The sequence below is a fragment of the Lepidochelys kempii genome, chromosome 6, assembly GCF_965140265.1.
Source record: "Lepidochelys kempii isolate rLepKem1 chromosome 6, rLepKem1.hap2, whole genome shotgun sequence".
Classification (NCBI taxonomy): domain Eukaryota; kingdom Metazoa; phylum Chordata; order Testudines; family Cheloniidae; genus Lepidochelys; species Lepidochelys kempii.
The window spans coordinates 45,589,568-45,610,871 of record NC_133261.1 but is presented as its reverse complement, the minus strand read 5'-3'; the positions used below and the strand labels follow the sequence as shown (position 1 = coordinate 45,610,871).

The 21,304-nt window shown below is 42.3% G+C and overlaps 1 protein-coding gene across 3 annotated transcripts in view; it reads left to right on the top strand.

The window, feature by feature from the left end:
- BBOX1 (gamma-butyrobetaine hydroxylase 1) overlaps positions 1 to 19,811 on the top strand; it is a 78,566-nt gene extending 58,755 nt beyond the window's left edge. For all 3 annotated transcript variants that reach the window (XM_073347797.1, XM_073347795.1, XM_073347796.1), the window contains 4 exons: positions 3,309 to 3,414; positions 7,220 to 7,416; positions 8,533 to 8,699; positions 13,852 to 19,811. In XM_073347797.1, the coding sequence (XP_073203898.1) occupies positions 3,309 to 3,414; positions 7,220 to 7,416; positions 8,533 to 8,699; positions 13,852 to 14,012 (631 nt within the window). In that variant the 3' untranslated portion in view covers positions 14,013 to 19,811. The remainder of the gene's footprint in view (positions 1 to 3,308; positions 3,415 to 7,219; positions 7,417 to 8,532; positions 8,700 to 13,851) is intronic.
- The last annotated feature ends 1,493 nt before the right edge of the window (positions 19,812 to 21,304 follow it).

Sequence of the window (21,304 nt, the reverse complement as noted above, 5' to 3'; positions counted from 1 at the left end):
CCCCTGATGATTTTTTGGCTACATTTAGCATCTTTCCCCCCAGTTTTAATGCGTTTCACTTTGAGACACGAATTATTAGGAAATTTCAGCATCTGGTGGTGGCATTTCCATATGCAGACCAAGTAAACATTTTTTTAGTAAGAACCTATTGAACCTGCAGTTCTTAGTAAAAGACTTTAGACCCTAACAAAGAAGTTTGATTAGTGCTTATGTGCAGTGTTGAGGGTTTTTTTAAAAAAAACTATAATACAATAATAATTCATAATAATTCCTTGTTATTTTAATAGCACTCAAATCCAAAGGTCTAACAAACACTGTAAACCAAACTATAAATTTCAGATTGGCAGCCTTGCTAAATTAATATGCCAGCCAGTTTGCAGATTCTCCCAATAACAGAACAACGGTAAATGAAGCTCTCACAAATGGAAAAAAGAAGCACAAGTCTTTAATCTTGCACAGATGCCCTTTCGGAGCACAGAAATCATGTACATTTACTTTTATTTATTATCACTCATTTTTAAAGGTGTCCCTACCAAAATATTTAGGGTTACTGTATGTTTTATGTCTGCATGGCAGCCACGGGCACACAGACTGGCTTTCTGGTGCATCTTCCAAACTGTTCTTTTTCTCTTCCACCTGTGCTGCTCCCTCCAAGTTCTGTGTATGTTGCTATACTATACAAGGTTTCCATTCAGTCACTGATGTTCTGGATGAGTGGATCAGACAAACTGCACTTCCCAGATACTGCAGCTGTAAGGCAGAAGACGATTGGCTAAGAATGGGGGTTTCCTGCTTCAGTCAGTTGAGAAAGCTTGGACAAATAGATACGTAAGAGATTCCTGGTGTAGCTGAAACGGGACCACACCAATGCGCTGTAGGTACTTTTCAGAGTGTGCCAACATGGGGAATTAGAGCACAACACATTAGAGCACTTCACAAATTATGCCCCTTTTTGTGGTTTGCCATCATTTAGACAAGCCCATGGTCTCTCTAGTACCTCTTATAAAGCCAGAAACTCACACTGTTGTTTTCCTCTAAGTCAAATATTTTTAAAGATGTATTTGATTATGCTTTTCAATGGCCAGAGAACCCCTGCTTCATGCTGAGTTTTCCCATTTCTGATCCAAAAATATGGTATATTTTTTGCTAAACTGGGCTTGGGTTCCAGAACCTTTTAATTATTGCGGCCTGAGTTTCAGTGTGGTTTCAGATTTCAGTGCCAGTGATTCCCAGTCACAGCTAAGAGGCTAGCTTCTCAGCTCAGGTGGGCTGTATGTATTGCTAGGTAACACACATGATAGTTGTACCTGCACAGTGCTTGATTTTCTGCCATGCAGGCTGTGCAACTGAAGTTGGTATCTGACCTTTGTTACTGATCCATAGACCATGCCCAGCCCGTTTTGTTCTCTGTCGAGGGATCAGAGTCCTCTGCGATTACCCACTTTTTCCTCCTTTACCTCTTGCACCAGCACTCTCATCTGACAGCAACTCTCCCTGTGACTGAGTTTTAGTTTTAGCAATGTTAAGGTTTGAATTTCCTAACTTCTGTGCATTACATTTTCAAGCTGGACATTGCATTAATGTAGCTTTTTGCATTTAATCGATATTTGGCTGTAAATTAGTAACGTGATCTTTGATAGAATCTCCTTACATGAAACAAATGTTCCAGTGGATTAACTCCCATAGCACTACGTGGTTTAACAGAATGAACGTGCCTTTTTGTAAAATGTCACCGTAATTCTATCATGTATTTTTAATTCACCAGAGAGAGAGATTTTCTCAGAAGCAAGAGCATTACAGTAAATTAAAGTGCTTTGGAGCCATTAAATTGCTCTGGAGCCTGCCATGACAAAGCTACCCTCAACACTAATGACAAAGGATGACATAACACTTTTTTCTTTTCTTTTTTCTTAAAATTAGTAACTATGCAAATGTGGTTGAGGTCTTCATATTTTAGAACTGAAGTCACACGTGATGAATACTTACTATACCATATAATTAAATGAATTTCCCCATGACAGTTGAACACATTTGTTAATATTATTCTGGGGTTTCTTCCCAGCAATTTTATAAATCTGCCTTTAGCATTGTTTGGCATTCCTATACTTTAAAAATCCTTGTCCCAAAGCAAAAGTTTTTGTATCCAATATATAAATCATTTTGAACTGTGTTTTCGAGTTTAACCTGGGCATTTTATAAAAAATAAGCATTATCTCTATATTTCAAATGGCTTGTGTTTTGTATAGTTAGTCTGCAGTAATTCACAAGGGGAAATGGATTTTCATATTTTTCTTTTTAAATCATGTCTTCTTCAGTGATTACATGGACTGCATATGTTGACTTACACTTCCCAGACAAGTGTCTGGATCTATATTACACGTTTGCCATGAACTGTATTTAATTGTATGAACTTTGTGCAAACCAGAACATGTGGTTTTTGGCCTTAGACTTTTGCTGCATGGTGTGTCATTTGAAACATATTTTGACTGCATTGCAATGTGGTGTCTGCATGTCTTTGTACTCAACCACCTTACAATATATAATTTGTTGCTGTTGTCAGCAAGACTCATGCTGATTTTAGTTCATCCATCTTGAAATTTAATAAAAATGTAGAGGTAAAATAATGGGACTAGCTCTCAGAAAGTACGAAGGGAAAGGCAAAATATTATATCTTGACGTCTTTCATCCAGAGATTTTTCTTTGAAGGGAATATGGGAAAGGCCATGTCGTAAAGGGTACTCTGTATTTGACATTTTCCCTGTCATTTAAAGGCTTAAAATTCATTGAAAAAGAAATGCAACTTACAGTGCTTCTTTGTAACACAGACCAACTTGGGGAATGGAAATGGCAAAATTGAACAAAACATATGCCAAAAATTCTGTCTTCCCTTACACCTGTGCAACCCCAGTAGGTGCTAAGCTGATTTACACCAGCTGAGGTTCTGGCCTGTCCTTCCGCTGAATGTTGGCACAATACAGCCCTCAGAGCTTTTATGAGAAAAGTAAAGGCAATAGCCTCAGAGGTACAGCATTGGGGGCAACTTGTCTGGCCTACTCTACACAGACTAGCATCATTTTTGAAGTGATTGCTTCTGTTGCACAGTTGCTGAAATGGCCAGTTCAGTGCTGTGAGGGGCACTGGTGACTCATTGTTCCCTTTCTCAGTATAACAATAATTCTATATTCAGAATTTTTTAATAGCTCTTTTGTATTGAGATTTCATAGTTTCATTGTACTTCGCTGGCTTAAATGGCAGACGGCTTTAACATGTTTCCTCTTTTTTTTTTCTTCTTTCCTTTCATTGTAAAGTCCTACTTGGCAAGTGGAAGACAAATTCGATGCTAATAATGTGGCTTACACATCTGGGAAGCTCAGTTTTCACACTGATTATCCTGTTCTGTATCATCCACCTGGGGTAAGGGGAACCTACTGACTTTTCCACACAGCAAGGTGGGGAATCTCATGGTTTCTTTCGTTTGGAAAAGCGACAGGTCATGTGTATGTTGAGCAAAAAATAGATATATGTAAAATTGATGAATTTCCTGTTTTTTAAAGTTCATCAATCCGTAGGAAGAATTATGATTATCTAGTCTGAATTCCCATATAACAGGCCATAGAATTACACAGTAATTCCCACAGTGGAGGGAATTATTCTTTCCTGCTATATGAGTGAACACTATCAAACCCAATAACTTGTGGCTGAATTAGAAGCTATCTTTTTAGGAAGACATCTGGTCTTGATTTAAATATTCCAAATGATGGGGAATTCACCACTTCCTTTAGGTAGATGCTCTGACGCTTAGTCAACCTCACTGAAATTAAAAATTGCATCTTATATCCAATTTGAATTTAATTGCAGCTTCCAGCCATTGGATTTATTTAGGCAGTTGTCTGCTAAATGAAAAGGTTCCCTCATACCAGATACTTTCTCTGTCGTATGTATGGGCTGAGATCAAGTCACCTCATCACTTTCTCTAGAAGTTGAAAACAACTTAAAACAATATTTAAGGAAAACTTGTTCCTAACTGGTACTGAATGAGATGGCACAGGGAGGATCAAGTAAAATCAGTAGCAGTGATGTTTACTTCCATACATTGTAAGTCATTAATTTTGTTTCAACTTCTGATGTTTATAATGGGAAAAATTGCTGCTCCAGTCTGCTGGAATTCTTTGAGTCAACAAACTAGTAGATGTGGGAGAACTGGTAGATACAATTTTTTTGTACTTTCCTAAAACCTTGACAAAGTCTCTTACAAGAAGCTATTAAGCAAATTAACTAATCAGGGTGAAGGTGAAGTTCTGTGTCCTGAATTAGGAGTTGGTTAAGAGACAGAAAAGAGCAGGGATAAATAGTCAGTTTTCCATGTAGCAAAAGGTGAGCCATCGAGCTATTATAGTGCTAATGTTTTGTAAAATATTCATTAATGGTCTAGAAAAGACAGTGAACAGTAAGAAGATACAACATGATTGAAGTAAATCAAGATTATGGAAAAATGTGGGGTACTCCAGAGTGGCCTAACAAAACCAGCTGAATGGGCAGCAAGGATAGCAACTGAAATTCACTTTTGACAAATGAGAGGTAGTGCACATTGGAAGGAAACATTTTAAAATACTCATACTAGCGGGGACTAAATGAAAAAACTTTTTACTTAGGAAAAAGGTCAGGAAGCCACTGTAGATGGCTAAGTGAAAACCTCTGTGTAATGTGCAAGTCAAAAAGAGCAAACTGCATATTAGGATGCAGTATGTTGCACAAAAATCATATTGACTATATTACAGTGCCATTATTCAGTTCAATAGGGTCCCTCGCTTTGAATGCTGTGTCCATTTCTGACCACCGTATCTGAAAAATAATGTAACAAAAACAGAAGTTCAGAGATGGGGAGAAAAAATCATTAGAGGCCTGAGAATACTTCCACGTGAAGAGAGATTGAAAAGATTAAAACTAATGGGAACTGGGCATACCTTAGGCAGCTTTGAAAACTTTATTCTAGGTGTGTGTAATTCAGAGGAGACAAACAGGAGAGATGATCAAGATATAAACCTAACGAGTGAGAGAAGGTAAATCGCCACTTCTGTTTACTTAAGCATAATACAAGAAACAGGGGATATCCTGTGAAACTGGATGGCAACAACTTTAAACTAATAACAGGAAATGCATTTTTACCCAGTTAACCTGTGGAACTCTGAGTCACCATGACAGTACAACATGATTCACATAATTCACAACAGACCTGAAAGAGAGTACCACAAAGAATGTATAACTAACAAAGATACTACGGCAAACATTTGTATCTTCAAATTTCATACTTGCAATCATCCCTCCCAACCCCACCCCACCCCAAGGCTTGAAGTAATGATTTTGTGATGAAATGAACAGGCCAGTAAGATCTATTTCTGAAGAGGTGCCAAATCTTTCACATTAATGTGCTACTTGCTGAAAATTCATTTAGATGCTGTTGGTTAATGTGGAATAGGAATAGAGTGGTAATTCATTAATAGGAAACAGATGTGCCTTAGCTCACTATCTTATCTGTGCCAAAACCACAAAATCACGTACTGCCATAAAACATTTTAAAAAAAAAGAAAAGCACAACCTGTTCAATTCTAAAACCCTACTTTAAAATAAAAATTGTTTTTTAGCACATTAGAAACATATTTACCACCTAGGCTCACAATGCATGATTGTCCTAATTTCCTAATTATTATATAGTATCTGGGTACTTTAATGTATCTAAAACAGACTATCAGAAAGTATAGCCCTAAATGGGTGGTGGTTAAGTTTTAGAGGCCACCTATAAAAATATCTGAGGATTTTTCAAAAGTTTTGATTTCATTCACATGATATCCTGTTAAAGATGAGTGCTAGTTTTGGTTGGAGTTTCCATCTCTCTTGACTGGAAAGCTAATGTCTCATTTTGCATCCCTTGGAGTTTTGTCATAGGGCCATTATCACTGTGGGCTAAACTGTCACAGCCCTTCCCTAGCCATGTATGCCCCTGTTTGCTCATGCACAGATTGCAGTTCTCGCCACGGTGGTGAGAGAAGAAGCTGCTTACCTAGTACTCCCTGCTGTAAGCAAATGGGTGTTCTGTCTCCTGTGCACCTCTACATTCTGTCCAGAATAGCTGGTGTGAGATATAGAGTAGGAGCAAGCTCCTCTGTGAAAAAGCTGAAGTAATGTACTCCCTCCCCAGCGCACGGAAGGAACAGGGAATGAATTGTGAGTCCCTGAATCACCTTTGTGCCTGGGCCAGTGCAGCCATACACCATCCCTTAACTAGGGCAGGTTGTAATTAGAATCTAAACTTCATTTCATTAATGGTTATGTTGATTGATTCTTCTTCTGCCTCAACAGTTACCCCTGTTTTTCTGTATAATCACTGCCATATTACATCACCCCATACTACAGGGGCAGCTAACAATACCTGAATCTGTTCCTTTCCCTCGCTTCTTTGCCTTACTTCCCATTTTCTTCAGATCTAACTCAGTTCCATTACATGGGTGCAGTCCTCTATGACTTCAGTGAAAGTTGCATGGTCCAATTCTGTGTTTAGTTACACTGGTGTAAGCTGCAGTAAGTGGACCTGATGCTGCTCTCCTGGATGTCAATGGGAGTTTGTCATTAACTGGGAGCAACACTGAGCCCACTAGAGTTATCCCGGATTTACATTCGTGCAACTGAGAGCAGAATTTGGCCCTTCAGCTCCATCTTGTCCAGTTTTTTGAGAACTCTGAACACACCATAAACAGAAGTGTATGTTTCCTGAGGGTCCATTATTGCTGTAGATATCTTAGACCTGTTGTCCTCAATAAGCCAGTGACATACACTGACATCCTTGGTGAGCACATTTTTCACACCTAATTATGTCATTTCTGCAAGTGGAAAATAATCCCCTATATTTAGAGAGGATGTAATGACCACAGTGTGTTTTTAAAATTATATGGCAACAATAACCAGTTATACCAACCTGACTCAGGCCAGAAGAAAATTATGGAACCAGAGCTTTGTGATTTAGGCCTAATTCACCACCCTGTTACTTAAGTTTTACCCCATTGTGACGGTAGATCCAGACTGGTGTAAAACTGGGGTAATACAATGGGGCTACAGGTCCTTTTAGGATATTTTTAAATGACAGGGCAGATGAGTGAACTGATGATAATGAATTATTAAATATCCAGGCTGTTTCTTCCTGTAATGAGGTGTTAATTTGTTACAGATTCAGTTTCTTCATTGTATAAAACAAGCAGCTACTGGAGGTGAAAGTGAAGTTGTGGATGGATTTCACATATCCAACAAGCTGAAGGAGCAAAATCCCCAAGCCTTTCAAATCCTCTCCTCCACCCTTGTAGACTTCACGGATGTTGGGATCGACTACTGTGATTTCACTATGCAGTCTAAACAGAGGATTATAGAGTGAGTAATAGTCAAGGGTCTGATTATAGCTAGCAAAATCCCAGTAGTAGCTCATACCATATTGCTGGTTCACCAGGAATTACAGAGTTGCACACAGTGCTTAATTTGTGCCTAGGTTTGCCAGGGCTGAGCCCCAGTACCTCTAGGCTTGGCAGTTCATAGCCCAGGCACATCTGGGCTTGCTGCATTAGTTATGAATGTAAAAAAATTGTTTGAGTCCCAGCAACGCTTTCATTACAAATTTAGTACTGGTTGCATAGCAACAATTTGTTTGAATGAAAAAGTTCTATTTGCATCTTTCATTGTTTCTCTTGCAGAAAGATGTTAGAGGGTCTGTGCCTGCCACCTTGTGGGAAAACAGTGTTTCAATTTTGTCTTTAAGTATTATGTCTTGTCAACTGAATTATGTTGTACTATAATGTGTCAGTTATTCTTTATTATTTTTATTATTAAATGTATCATGTCTCAACTTTCCCTACTCATTCTTTCCACCCTCCAGGAACTCACAGCAACCATAATAACCTTCAGTTGATATCCTTCACAGCTGCAAATAGAATTTAGGAGCAGTTGGTCTTCTATCTAAATTCTATATGAAATGTTCACCAATGCTGGGGCACTGCCATGTTTTGAAGCTCCTAGATAGAAAAATCTCTGATGTTACATAGAGGCTGTCTTGTTGTATTATCATCATCTTTTAATCTTGTTACATGACAAGGAGGTCAGGTTAGATGTCAGAATGGTCCCTTCTGGCTGTAAAAATCTATTAATCAAAACACACACACATACAGATATATAAATTGTGTGTGTGTGTGTTTTGATTTTTTATATAGACAGAATAAGGGTGGGATTTTCAAAAATACCAAAATATTTAGGAGCTCAAGTCCCTTTGATTATTAATCTTCCTAAACCCTGACCCATTGATAAACTTGGAATCAGCAGCCTGATATGCAATAATGTACAATACTTTGTCATAGCACTGCACTTCACTGTTGAACTGTACTGTAACAACCAACAACTGAAAGGGGGAAGTGAACCTGACCCCACCAAAACAAAAATATGCTAAAAGGTTTGAGTGGCATGATAATACATTTTTCTCTCTCTCTCTCTGTCTCTCAGTGTAGATTACAGAGGCCAAGTGGTTCGTATCAATTATAATAATGCAACAAGAGACACTGTTTTTGACATACCTGCTGAAAAAGTGCAGCCATTTTATGCAGCTCTGAAGGAGTTCATTGATCTATTGAACAGCCCGGAACATAAGTTTACCTACAAGATGAAACCAGGTCAGTGAATAAGTTGCTTTTGCTTATGGTAATTGGAAGATTTTTTTCATGCCTTTGCCTAAGAACAAAATCCTAACCATTTGAATATGTTAGTACAATGCTGGTATGAAAAGACAACCTTGGTCCTCTCTGAGTACCCAGCATGAAACACTTGGGGCCAGATTTGGAGAAGTCCAGAGCACTCATGACCACAGCTGAAATCAATTGGAGCTGTGCTTTGAACACGTAAAGTGCTATACAAATGCTAAATATTCTGGAAAATGAGGTCTGAGGTTGGGCATCAAAATCAGTGGACACCTTAGACAGTTTTACCCTTAATTTCTCTGTGCCTCAGTTCCCCATTTGTAAAATGGGGATAATAGCACTGCATTACCTTACAGGGTGTTATGAAGACGCATTCACTATTAGGTATGAAGCAATCAGATACTATGATGAGAGCATCATAGAAACCATGATGGAGGAAATTAATTACTCTGTCTTTGGAGTTGTGTTTAAATAGTGTGCAGTAAATAATTCATGGGGCCCAGGCTGAGTGATGAGGATAACACAGACCGTTGAATAGCTGCCCATTAAGTGAGCACGTTCCTGTTGTGCACTGTGTGAGCAGGGGTCTTGTGGAAAAAAGTAGCATGTGATCACTTAATGAAGGACTGTTGCTGTGTCTACACTTGGAGCTGAGAGTGTGAATCCCAGTTCCCATACACCCTGAATATAATAGTGTAGCTGTGGTAGAATGGGCAGCAGCAAGCAGTGGCACTGACTAGCCACCCTAAGCATGTACCCAGGGGGTTCCAGTCGGGTTTGTACTCAAGGTGACTAATCTGTTCCTGCCGCTCCCTTCAGTCTTTGCTACCGTGATTACCCTACTATTTTCAGTACACAAATGCAATGAGGGCTAGTACAAGTACGGCTACATGAGTTGAGAATCCCACCCGTAGTTCCAAGTATAGACGTAACCTGTATCATAATCCATACACACAAGAGGACTGAATTAAGGCTGCATGGGTTAGCTACATTCTGGCATTTCTTAACTCTTAAACACTTGACTTTGTAACCTGAATGTTTTTATAATGTAGTTAGATATGTTACACACAAAAAATACAGGCTGTTCTGAGCCTGTTGGCTGAAAATTACCCTGGTGCACAGTGCTTGGGCAAAGACATGCCATGCTAATATGTCGCGGTCGGGTTGTGCAGCAGGGCTACACATGAAGGCATCTGCCGTCCTGTGTGCTGCAGAGGGCAGCAACGTAGATGGACCAGGGGATCCATTGTTATATGTCTCTAGTGGCACTGTTGCCCCACACACGCAGGGCGGAGGTGATGGAGCACATGCTTTTCCAGCCCATAGGCTGCAGTAATAGCTGCCAGGGGTGTGCACTGCAGACCCACACCTTGCCTCTGGGTTATGGGTGGATTTTACTTGCTAGCACCCATGCTCATCACCTGCACAAAGCCTCTGGCTTTGTGTATGTGAAGTGACTTCACCCACTAAAACCTTTTGTCCAGATTATCATATGTGGAGCCTTGATCGAGGTCGGGGGGGAGCCTCTGGGTTATGGGTGGATTTTACTTGCTAGCACCCATGCTCATCACCTGCACAAAGCCTCTGGCTTTGTGTATGTGAAGTGACTTCACCCACTTAAACCTTTTGTCCAGATTATCATATGTGGAGCCTTGATCGAGGTCGGGGGGGAGCCTCTGGGTTATGGGTGGATTTTACTTGCTAGCACCCATGCTCATCACCTGCACAAAGCCTCTGGCTTTGTGTATGTGAAGTGACTTCACCCACTTAAACCTTTTGTCCAGATTATTGTATGTGGAGCCTTGATCGAGGTCGGTGGGGAGCCATGAGTGCTATCTATTTCAGCCACTTTCCCAAGGTTGCTCCCCCGGCTGGAGACAGCCCCACACACGAGAACTTTATTAGCCCCTCCCCTGTGCTGGCTGTAACAGGGAATAAGGCTCTGCCCTAGCTCACTGCACCAGAGGGAATAAAGATTCACACATCTCCTGGGAGGTTGCTGTGGGCGACTCTTATCTGTGGAGCTGTCTCTTTCCTCAACCTAGTTGTTTTTTTACTCATCACTCATTGTTTAAGGCACCTGCATTTGTTTCTTCCCAACAGTTCTTCATCCTTGCATGATACTTCATGCGGCTTCCTCCTCCTGCTTCTCTGAGCAAACCTTTGTGGTCCCTCTTCCTCCAGTGATCCCTTGTTGGCCCCTGAGCATCATCCCTCGTGATCTTTTGTTGTCCTTCCTCTGCACGATCCCTTGTTGTACTTGCTCCCCTTGCTCCGCCTTGGCATGGTCCCTTGTGGTCCCTCTTTCTGCTCCACATGATCCACATGGTCCCGTCTCCTCCTCCCCCGGCATGTGATACCTCGTGGTTCTTCCTCTTTTGCCACGGATCCCCCGTGGTCCTTCCACTTCCTCTGCATGATCCCTCATGGTCCGTCTTTCTCATCCTCCATGCAGTCCTTCACAGTTCCTCCTCCTCTGCACAATCTCTCATGCAGCCGCCCTCCCCTCACATAGCCCTACCTGGTTACCCAGAGTCTAGGAAACTGGTTACAGTCTCTTTCACTGCAGATCCTACCTCTCTTCCTCAGTCTGCTCTATTTAACAGCTTCCTAATCCTTTGTCTAACATTTCCCATCTAGGTCCTCCTCTCCCACCACACCTATGGAATCAGCCAGACTCCTGACTCCACAACAGCGGTGTAAACTTCAAAGGAATTAACATCTGCTTTATCCATTTGAGAACAGGCAGTTTTGTTTCTCTTTCTCCAGTTTCCTGCCTTATTCACTACATACCTTCCAACGTGCGGCAGGAGTCCTAGAGATAACACCCTCCTTGACTATATAAACCTGATTAATTCCCAAAGCACTGAATGAGGCAGGAGTGCCTTTGGGTGGAAAAGTAGTAGGTATCAGAAGCCATATGCACAAGGAGGCTGAATTAAGGCTGTATGGGCAAACTTAATTCTGACATTTCCTAACTTTTTAGTGCTCGACTTTGCAACCTTAGTAATGTTCTTTAATGTGGTCTTTTGGGATGTCATTTTCTCATGTTAAAAAAAAAAAAATCTGAAAACACAGAAATTCCATCATGTAGCATCATATTGACACCTGCCTGGGTCATCAAGCAGGTTTGGAAACTTTAGATCCTCTCAGACCTCTGCCACTTGAGCTAACAGAGCTATTGATAGCAGCAGCAGGCAGAGTACGTGGATTGGGCATAGAGGGAGATAAAACACAGTTTGCAAGTAGGTTTCGTACATATTTGCTGACAGCAGAGGAATGTAGAGTCTCAGGACTCCTGGCTTCAGGTCTGCATTCTGGAGGGGATTTTGCATGGAAGGTGCTCAGACGTTGCAATGGTGGGCAGCAGTGCAAAAGCCCAAAGATAGTATGCGCTAAGTGCTTATTGACCCTTTTGCCCCATCCCCCACCAAGTCTGGCTCACCCTCTCTAGCCCCTTCCCCCAGTTCCTGCCTCCATTCCCTCTAATCCTATCCAGACCCAGGCTCCTACCTCTGTTCCCCCTGAATCACACCTGTATACCACCCAGACACCTGCACCTCTCCTCCCTAACTCCCTCTGCTGCCCCTTCCCCCAGCTCCTGTTGGCTACTGCTTCCCTGTCTGCTTCTCCCCACCCTTTGGCTCTTTCATTCCCCTCTCTTCATGTTCCCCCACACCCAAACACACGCACACCCCCACCATTCCTCACCTCGGCCTTTTAATCAGGCTGCTTCCCCCTTCTCACTGTTGGGCACCATCAGCAAGAGCATTGAGTCTACAGGACAGAAAGTCCATTGCTCTCAGTTCTGGTGCCCGCACCACAGCAGCCCAGAGCCACAATCGCTGGGAAGGTCCTGCTTAGCCCCAACTCCCAGAGATGAGGCATGCTGAGTTGTTCTTTGGGGATAGCACATGCGCAGTGCAGTCACACATGGAGCTGTGTATTCAGTGCCAATAGAACCTTTGAAGAATTTAGCTCCCAGACCGTAAGAAGCTGCTTCTGAGCATGTGCAAACCAGACATGCCAAACCCCTGAAAAAAACACAGAAATTGGGCTAGTTTTTGTCCTAATTGGCTTGTGAGTTGCTTGTTGGCTAGTTTTTGGCTTGTTGCTTGTTTAGCTTGTAGCCTGTTGCTTGTTGTAGCTTGTTGCTTCTGTTTTTTGATCGGCTCCTGGCAAGCAAGGACAAGGGGGAGAGAGAGTCAGGGGTGCACAGTGGGACCACCACAGTCCCAGACTGCACACCGAAGGGATCTAGTCACATAGAGTGTTGGGGGACTTAGGGATTGGCTTGTTTTGAAATGGGATTAGCTTGATTTTTGGCTTATTGTGAAAGTCGGGGTGCTTATTACCGCATGAAAGTTGGCATCTGGGGTGCAAACGGCAGTTTTTCAAAGGCTCAGAACTTGGCCAAATGTGAATGGTCCCTGACTGAGGAGTGAGAGCCTCCTAGCTCCATTTTGCACTGTAGTTATCCTCTACAACAATGAATTGGGCACCCTGTACATTTCCCCCCATTCAGGTGACAGAGAAGGGTGGGGTGGGGGAGTAGAGGCTTTGCTGCATTGCCACCATTGGTGAGGTCATTTTATTTCATGTCAAACCCCTTTCTCTGTGCTGGTTGGATCCATGAAAAGTGGTTATTTCAGCCATAGGATTGTAGTACTCCTGCAGCCCCTATAACCCTAGTGATGTGGGAGGGAGTTGCAGTTTGCAGAAGATACAGTGGCTAGGGCTCTAGCCTGAGACTTGAGAGACCTGAATTCAATTCCCAGCCATAGACTTCCTGGGTGACTGGGGGAAGTTACTTAGACCCTCTGTGTCTCAGTTCCCCATCTGTAACATGGTGATAATAGCGCGCCTCAATGCCACTGGGATGTTGAGCATCAGTATATTGATGATTATGAGGTGCTCAGTTACCCCAGGCACAGACAAATGTAAGTGATGGAATGTTGTGCTTTCTCAGAATGTTTACATTTCTCAATTGTGGGGAATGGGTTTTTTGGGGCTGCGGGTTTTAAGAGACACTCAGACAAATGCATTTAAATCACGTCAATGTGTTATATATTTGAAATGATGGAAAACATGACAAAGTTGTGAAGTACATTGTTTAATATCTTCATAGGGGACATAGTAACATTTGACAACTGGCGTTTACTGCATGGTCGCCGGAGCTACCAATCAGGAGCAGAAACATCCCGTCACCTTGAAGGTGCTTATGCAGACTGGGATGTGGTAATGTCAAGACTCCGACTCCTGAGGAAGATCATTCAGAATAGCAATTAAACTTTCTTCTGGTTTAGCAATTAGCAATGCCTCGGACGGTTCATCTTTGTTTTAAAAAATACAAATGTATTGGATTTCCAACACCAAGCATACATTTTACAACCTTCGCTAATGTAACCTTTGAAAGACTGACCATATTTTTTGAAAGTATGCTTTGTTGAAAACAATATCTCTCATAGTATGTCTTTATTCTGCTGTCATTGTAAGTGGTATTACAACTTACTGTATTAGATTGAAACTGGTTAGTACCAATACATCACAAATAGGCCTTTCCTTCTCAGAAATCAGTCTCTCCAGGTGAGGCATCAAGAAAAGCCTTTCATGTGTCACCCATTAAGTGTTTATAATGGACAGCAGCTTTCTGAGAATTTTATATCTATTTTCAGAGAGATAAAACCATTTTATATATAATGACTCATTTTCTTTACCCCACCCCCAAAAAACCAACAATAGCTTTAGAATCTCCAGTGAGGTTAACAAGCAATTCTACTCTGAAAAGTGACTATTCAAAAATAGCATCTTCTTACTCAACAGATCTGCTCTTTGTGTATGGTTCAGAGCCACTCCTGCTTAATTTCACACTACCAGTTTTTTGAGTGTTTTTAGTACTTTTTATTCCAGTTAGCTCTAAAGAGTCCATACAGCTATAAGAGAGGAGATGGACTCATACCCCTCCTTATCCGTAGTAGTATTACAATACTACCTAAAGTCCAGAGATCAGACCCCTACTGTGGTGCTTAGCATATACTTAGTAGAAGACTCTCCCTGTCCTGAAGAGCTTTCAGTCTGTACAGATGAAAGATGTTTTTGGCCCCATTTTACAGCTAGGAACTGAGGCATTGAGAGATTCAGCATGAGAGTCACATGGGGGACTAGGCTCAGCATTGCAAAGGCTAACTTTTAGGCACCTTGCCACTGAGTGGAATTCACAGCCCTGAGCTAGGCACCTAGGCTCCCTATACAATAGAAGGAGAGACTTAGTTGCCTAAAGATAGGATTCACAAAAAGCAGCAGATTGAGCTAGGAGCTGCCTAAGATAGCCAGTAGGAAATGCCAACGAGAGAGATGTGGCCTAAACTCCACTCTTCAGTAGGTGCCTAACTCCAGGCCGAAGGGAATCCCTCCACTTGGGAGTCACAGCCATAAGCCTTTCCTGGAATTCATTGCCTAAGCCAGGTCAGCCCTTTCCCAAGAAAAACAGAGGAGGGGCCCCCTCCCACCAACACTGGTAGTCACCCGGAACATGGGAGGCTCTGGTTCAGTTCCCCCTTCTGTCTCAGATATCCATAGTGACCAACATTTCCAAAATAATTTCAGGGAAATTTGTGGTGGTGTTTAATTTGCTAATAACCCCTATCTGACTAGACACACTATATAAGTTCCCTTATATTACTTTGCTAAATAATACCATAAAAACATGTATTTTAACTTATTAATGATCTTGTTGAAGTACTGTGAACATAGCACTCTTGCTTTCTTCAGCCTCTCATTGCTCAGGTAGAGCTGGTAACAGTACTGTTTGCAAAACAAATTCATTCTGGTGGCAAGTACACCCCTTAGTGTCTTAGTTTTGATTTCACTTCTCTGATGGGTGCAAATTTTTACACATATGCTGAAAATCCTTTCACACCCAGCACTGCTATGAGACAAACTCAGATAGCTTTGGAAAGCAGTGGAAACTGTGGTGTCCCTGACACTGGACTTTTTAGTTCACCCGTCACAAAAAAAATCACTAGCATTGATTCTGTTTCAAATTCAAACTTCCTTGTTAAATGGGAGGTACCAAATTCATTATTGAGGCTCTCCATTTCTTCTGTGGGAATTACTGGAAAGGTCGTCAGTGTCTTCACTAGAATAGAAAACTCATGTCTGCTTCTCTTCCTGAAATCTAACACAAAGACTGTAAAATGTCTGTCTTCTCTGGGAGATTTTCCAGAAGAGCTTTCCTAGCTTCACTTTCATTCACTTCACATCAGAGTAAAAACTTTTGCTGATAGTGTCACAATGAGCACTGCATTGCATTTCTTCAGATTTCAGGAATGGTGAGGCACAAAATCCAACAATTTGTTATCCTCCACTTAGTTTTCTGGATTTAAGAAATCTACCTTTGACAATTCTTTTGTTTCTTTGAGACAGGATGGCTTTATGTATCTTCCAAAGATCTTTTGAAACAGCTGCATAATGCGCAAAAACAGGTAGTACAGTTCAGTTTGTAGATTTTCAAAAATTACTTTGAGATTTTACACCAGGATTTTTATTACCTTGGGGGAAAAAATATGCCTTCAAAGCTGGATATTGCTGAAGTAGTCTGGTTAAACAGTGCTGCAAACTTAGCCATCGACTTAGCACATGGTTCAAAAATTTTCTGCTTTCTACACTGCAAAAATCATCTAATTCTTTCAGTATTTCTTTTCTTTTAGAGCTTCTTGAAAAGTGACCGTATACTCTAGTTATTGTATCTTCAACATCTACTACTAACATCTGTCTTCTCAAATACAGATACATTGGTCCCTATATTATACTCATTTAAATCTAGAAATCTCTCTAATACCAGTTCTTTTCTCCATTAAATACTACACTAGTAACACCAATTCTTTGCAAGCTTCATCATGGATTGCATCGATACATACCATGAAAGGCATGGAACAGATTGCATCGCCAGTTCCCTTTAAAGCATTCTCAGCAAAGGCTTGATCAATATTGTGTATTCATCTTCGAGTGCTGATCCGTCTGTGTATTCCACAGTGGGTACACATGTGTTCCAAGCGCCTGGAGCCGGAGAATTATGAAATCAGAATTCGTTGGTCCACACATGTGCCCTAGCTCACCTCATAACTCTGACCGAGGCTTTCTCTTCCTCGAAAGATTCTGAACTACCCAATGAACCATTAATTCCTCCTCCAAAACATGCCTTCCCAGACAGGAGGCCTGGACCAGCTTGGGATTAACCTCCACCTCATCACCTGCCTCACAGCTGTTGGTACCCCATGCCATGGGGACCTCTGCCACCCTCATCCAATTCATTTTATTGGCCTTATTGGGAGCCATGTGACCCATACCATGCTGCCGTGTGCTGGGGAACCATCTCATCCACCTGTCTGAGAGGGCAATCAGAGCTTCCTCCTAATCCAGTTGAGGAGGAGTAGGAAGACATGCTGGACCCAGCAGTTCCACTAGAACCAACAAGATTGTCATCTTCATCCCCAGATGAGGTGGTGGCTCTGATGTCTCCATCCTTCTGATCACTATAAGCAGTTCCAAGAACTACTTTGCAGAATTGCAGAGGAGCTGCAGATTCCTCTTAAGGAAGTTCAGGATCCTCAGCATAAGCTCCTGGACATCCTGCTATCCTCTGGTTCCAGTCAGATAGCGCTCCCTGTTAACAAAGCCATACTGGAGTAAGCTAGAGTGCTCTGGCATACCCCAGTTACTTGTGCCCCTACTCCTAAGAGGGCAGAGAAATATTACCATGTCCCAGCAAAGTGGTGGAATTTCTGTTCTCTCATCTTGCCCCAAACTCTTTAGTGGTCCATGGAGAAATCTAGGCAGCAACACCCATGATCTACTCTAACTGATAAGGGAGGCAAACATCTTGACTTATTGGAAAGGAAGGTCTTTTCTTTTTCTAGCCTTCAGTTCAGGATAGCCAATTACCAAGCACTGATGGCTAAGTACGATTTTCTGAACTATTCAGAATCTGTGGACTTTGCTGACAAGTTTCCGCAGCAGGACAGAGCTTGTTTCCAGGCTTTTATAGAGGAAGGCAAGATTGTTGCCAGGACCACTCTTCCATCAGTGGTAGATGCAGTTGAGACATCTTCAGGGGTGATGGCTACAGCCATTTCAATGTGCAGGGAATCAGGGGTTCATGCTTCAGGGTTTCCCAGGGAGCTTCAGAAACCGTGGAGGATCTGCCCTTCAATGACGTTCATCTGTTTAACAAAAAGACAGGTGAGTCTTTGCATATCCTGAAGGACTCCAGTGCCACCTTCCGCTCCCTGGGTGTATATATTCCTGCCCCACAAAGAAATTTCATAGGCAGTCAGACAACCCTAGACTGACGGCTCAACAGTTCTAATGTGCCTAAATGTTGAACTAAGGAGCCTTCCACCTCAGTGGCTTGCCCAGCATCACACAGTCAGTCTGTGGCAGAGCTGGGAATTTAACCCAGATCTCCTAGAACCCAGCCCACAAGGACATCCTTCCTCTCATGCACCCTTCTTGCATGATAAAATACCCTCCCCAGCTGTACTGCAGACTCACTGTAGGGTCCAGAATATGGGACACACGATGGTGTACAACAGCAAAGTACTGTCAGGTTGCTTGGGTACTATCCTTCACAGAAATGAATTTCCTTTATTCAGATTTCAATTTGGAAAAGGGAGGTTTAAAAAATATATTCTGCTAACCAGAACATATTTTGTCTGTTAGTTTCTCCCCCTGCCCCCAACAACTCAGGATTACAGAAACAGGTTATTTTCACACTCCTGATATGAGAATGTGAGAAACTGAGCGAGTTCTTTAGAACACTAAAGAGTGAATTTTGACATCTCAGAGTTTGGGCATCACATTATAGTCTGAAGTGACAGCATAAGCTCGTGGTATGTCACAAAACCTAGCTTTTAGTAGCTATTTGATCCCTCAACATTTCCTTCAAAAAATATGCAGGCAGTCTGTTTGTACATCTCTATTAAAACCAAAACCCCACAGCACTGTGTTTTAATTGTACATTAGTTTTCTTATATATCATTTGCCACATAGTGGTGTTAAAGTGAATTAAACTGTAAAGCAAGACACCTGGCTTTATACAAATGCTTATAGGGGAGTGTCATTTTGTGCATTACTTTTCCGAGAGCCATTTTAGTCATATGCTTATGTATTATTAAAAGTTGCTTTGGACATTGGATTTTGCTCATATGCTGGAGAATGGTGGCCAGGAGATATTTTTCCAAAGATAGCAATTTGATTGGTTGTGTATATGCCCAGTGCAGCCAAATTTGTCTTACCTCTATAGTTACCAATCAGCTACAGAAGCTAAATTCTGACTCAGGTGGTTGCACTGAGCAGTGCATCCTCTCCTACAGCAATGCAGGTGCAGTATTCATCCAGGTGAGCCTGGGGAATCTGCAGTAACATGCACTTGTTTGCTGCCTAGTGTGTGCAGTTTGGTTAGCATGTACCAGTGACTGCACCCCACCTATCTGGAAGACTATGCTTGTGCCGCTATGCTTCAACACAGTGGAACCTATCTCCTGGGCATGAGAGAAATAGACTGTGCATGGAGAGAAGTGTCCCATGCCCTCCTGTCACGCTGAATGTGGCCTTTAGCAGGTAGGACCATAAAATCTGAGCTAGTGTCCAGAGAGGTAAATGGCAAAACTCCCAGTGGTGCAGGATCAGGAGTACAGACAGCATGAATTCAGTCCTTTGGCAGTTGTAAGCCATGGATTTGCTTGTGTGTACGTTTTGCATACATCTGTGACACCAAATGTAAAAAGAAAAGGAGTACTTGTGGCACTTTAGAGACTAACACATTTATTTGAGCATGAGCTTTCGTGAGCTACAGCTCACGAAAAGCTTATCCCTGAGGTGCCACAAGTCCTCCTTTTCTTTTTGCGAATACAGACTAACACAGCTACTACTCTGAGACCAAATGTAAAGTGGAAGGTAAATAAAAACAGACTACCTCTCCGGTTCATATGTCACTGCTTTGTGTACATTTGTATTCGTGTAATATTCATGTTATCCCAAAACATTAAATGCGCTGTGCTGCTTAGTTGGCACGTTCCATTTATGAAAGGCATGTCCTGTGTGCTAGAGTGACTAGTTTTATATTCAGAGTCATGAAATGTGCTGTACACGTGAAGCCTTTGAATGCTGGTTGTCAGAGTCTTGATTTCCGTGGTAAGAAAAGCTGATTTTAGTGCTTTAACTCCCTGCTCCTTTTCTGCCGATTCCAAGGACACTTTTCACTGATGATCTATGTGCCTGTTACAAACATAAGATTATTCATGAATCTGCAAACTCAGGGACAGAGATGGCATTCATTTCGCATAGGTATGTGTGCATGCAGCTATATTTAGTTCATTTCTTTATTAGCAAAGCATGTGGCAGAGTGTTTTGTTTCAAAAAAAGCAGGGTAAGAATCTGAATTAGGCTAGGGAGGATCATATCATCGAAGCAGCAGAAATCAATAGAAGTTAGGCACCTACCTATGTGAGGGTCTGGACACCAGTTCCCAGTGGTGTTGGGAAGTAGGCGGTACCATGGCCAGCCATGGGTGGGGGCGGCTGTATGCTACACTCTGAGAATGAGTATAACAGTGTACACACTCCCACTGCACAATGGGGAGCTCCAGGAGGTATTCTGAATGCTTTGTGGTGTTCCCACAGGCTGCAGTTGAGTTAAAGCACGCTTTACAATGAGCTGCAGGCAGTTGACACAGCCTAGCCATAAAGGTCTGTGGCCACAGTAGTATGTAGAGGTATAATTCTGTGCAAGACAAAGTCCATAATACTTACACTGCTCTACTAGAGCACAAACAAGATCTAATTAATCCATGCGACACCTCTACCCTGATATAACGTGACCTGATATAATACGAATTCAGATTTACTGCTGTTAAGTGTTATAAAGGTAAAGGAGGCGGATGGGCAAGCAGGGCGAGGAGGTGAATGGGGAGGCAGGTGGGTGGGAAGATGGCGAGCAGGAGAGCGGCGGATGGGGGGAGGCACGCTGGACAGACGGTGAGGAGACTAGCGGGGAGGCGAGCAGTGCAAAAATTAAAGTGATGAGAGAAGAGCAGGAAAGGAGGAGGAAGAGAGAGAACAAAGGGAAGCCAGGCGAGAGAAGGAGACAGTGAAGGAAAATGCCTGGGAAAGCAGAAAGATTGCAATTCTCTGGAGTTGCCTTACCCTGCTCTACATAAGAGGGAAGCTACAAGGGCCTATTTTAGGGACCTCATGAGGCAGTGGGGAGGGAACCCTGAGTCCAGGGAGGCTTTGCTTACTAATGGGGTGGCAGGGTCCCCAATGGGACTAATGGGGTGGCAGTGATGGTGCAAGTGAGATTAGGGACCCCCTCTGGAGCCTGTATTCTGGCCTCGTGTTTAGCAGCGCCCTGACAGCCGTTATCGGAGACACTGGTGCCAAGGGAAACCTCTTTGTGTTCGGGTTCTTCTGAATGCTCCTTCACATTGAGCAGCATCCTGGCACAAGGTCTAGGGAAGCTTTTGGTTTCAAGCTGGTTTGTGGGGCTCCCTGCATCATATAGCTCCAATGGGATTATAGGAA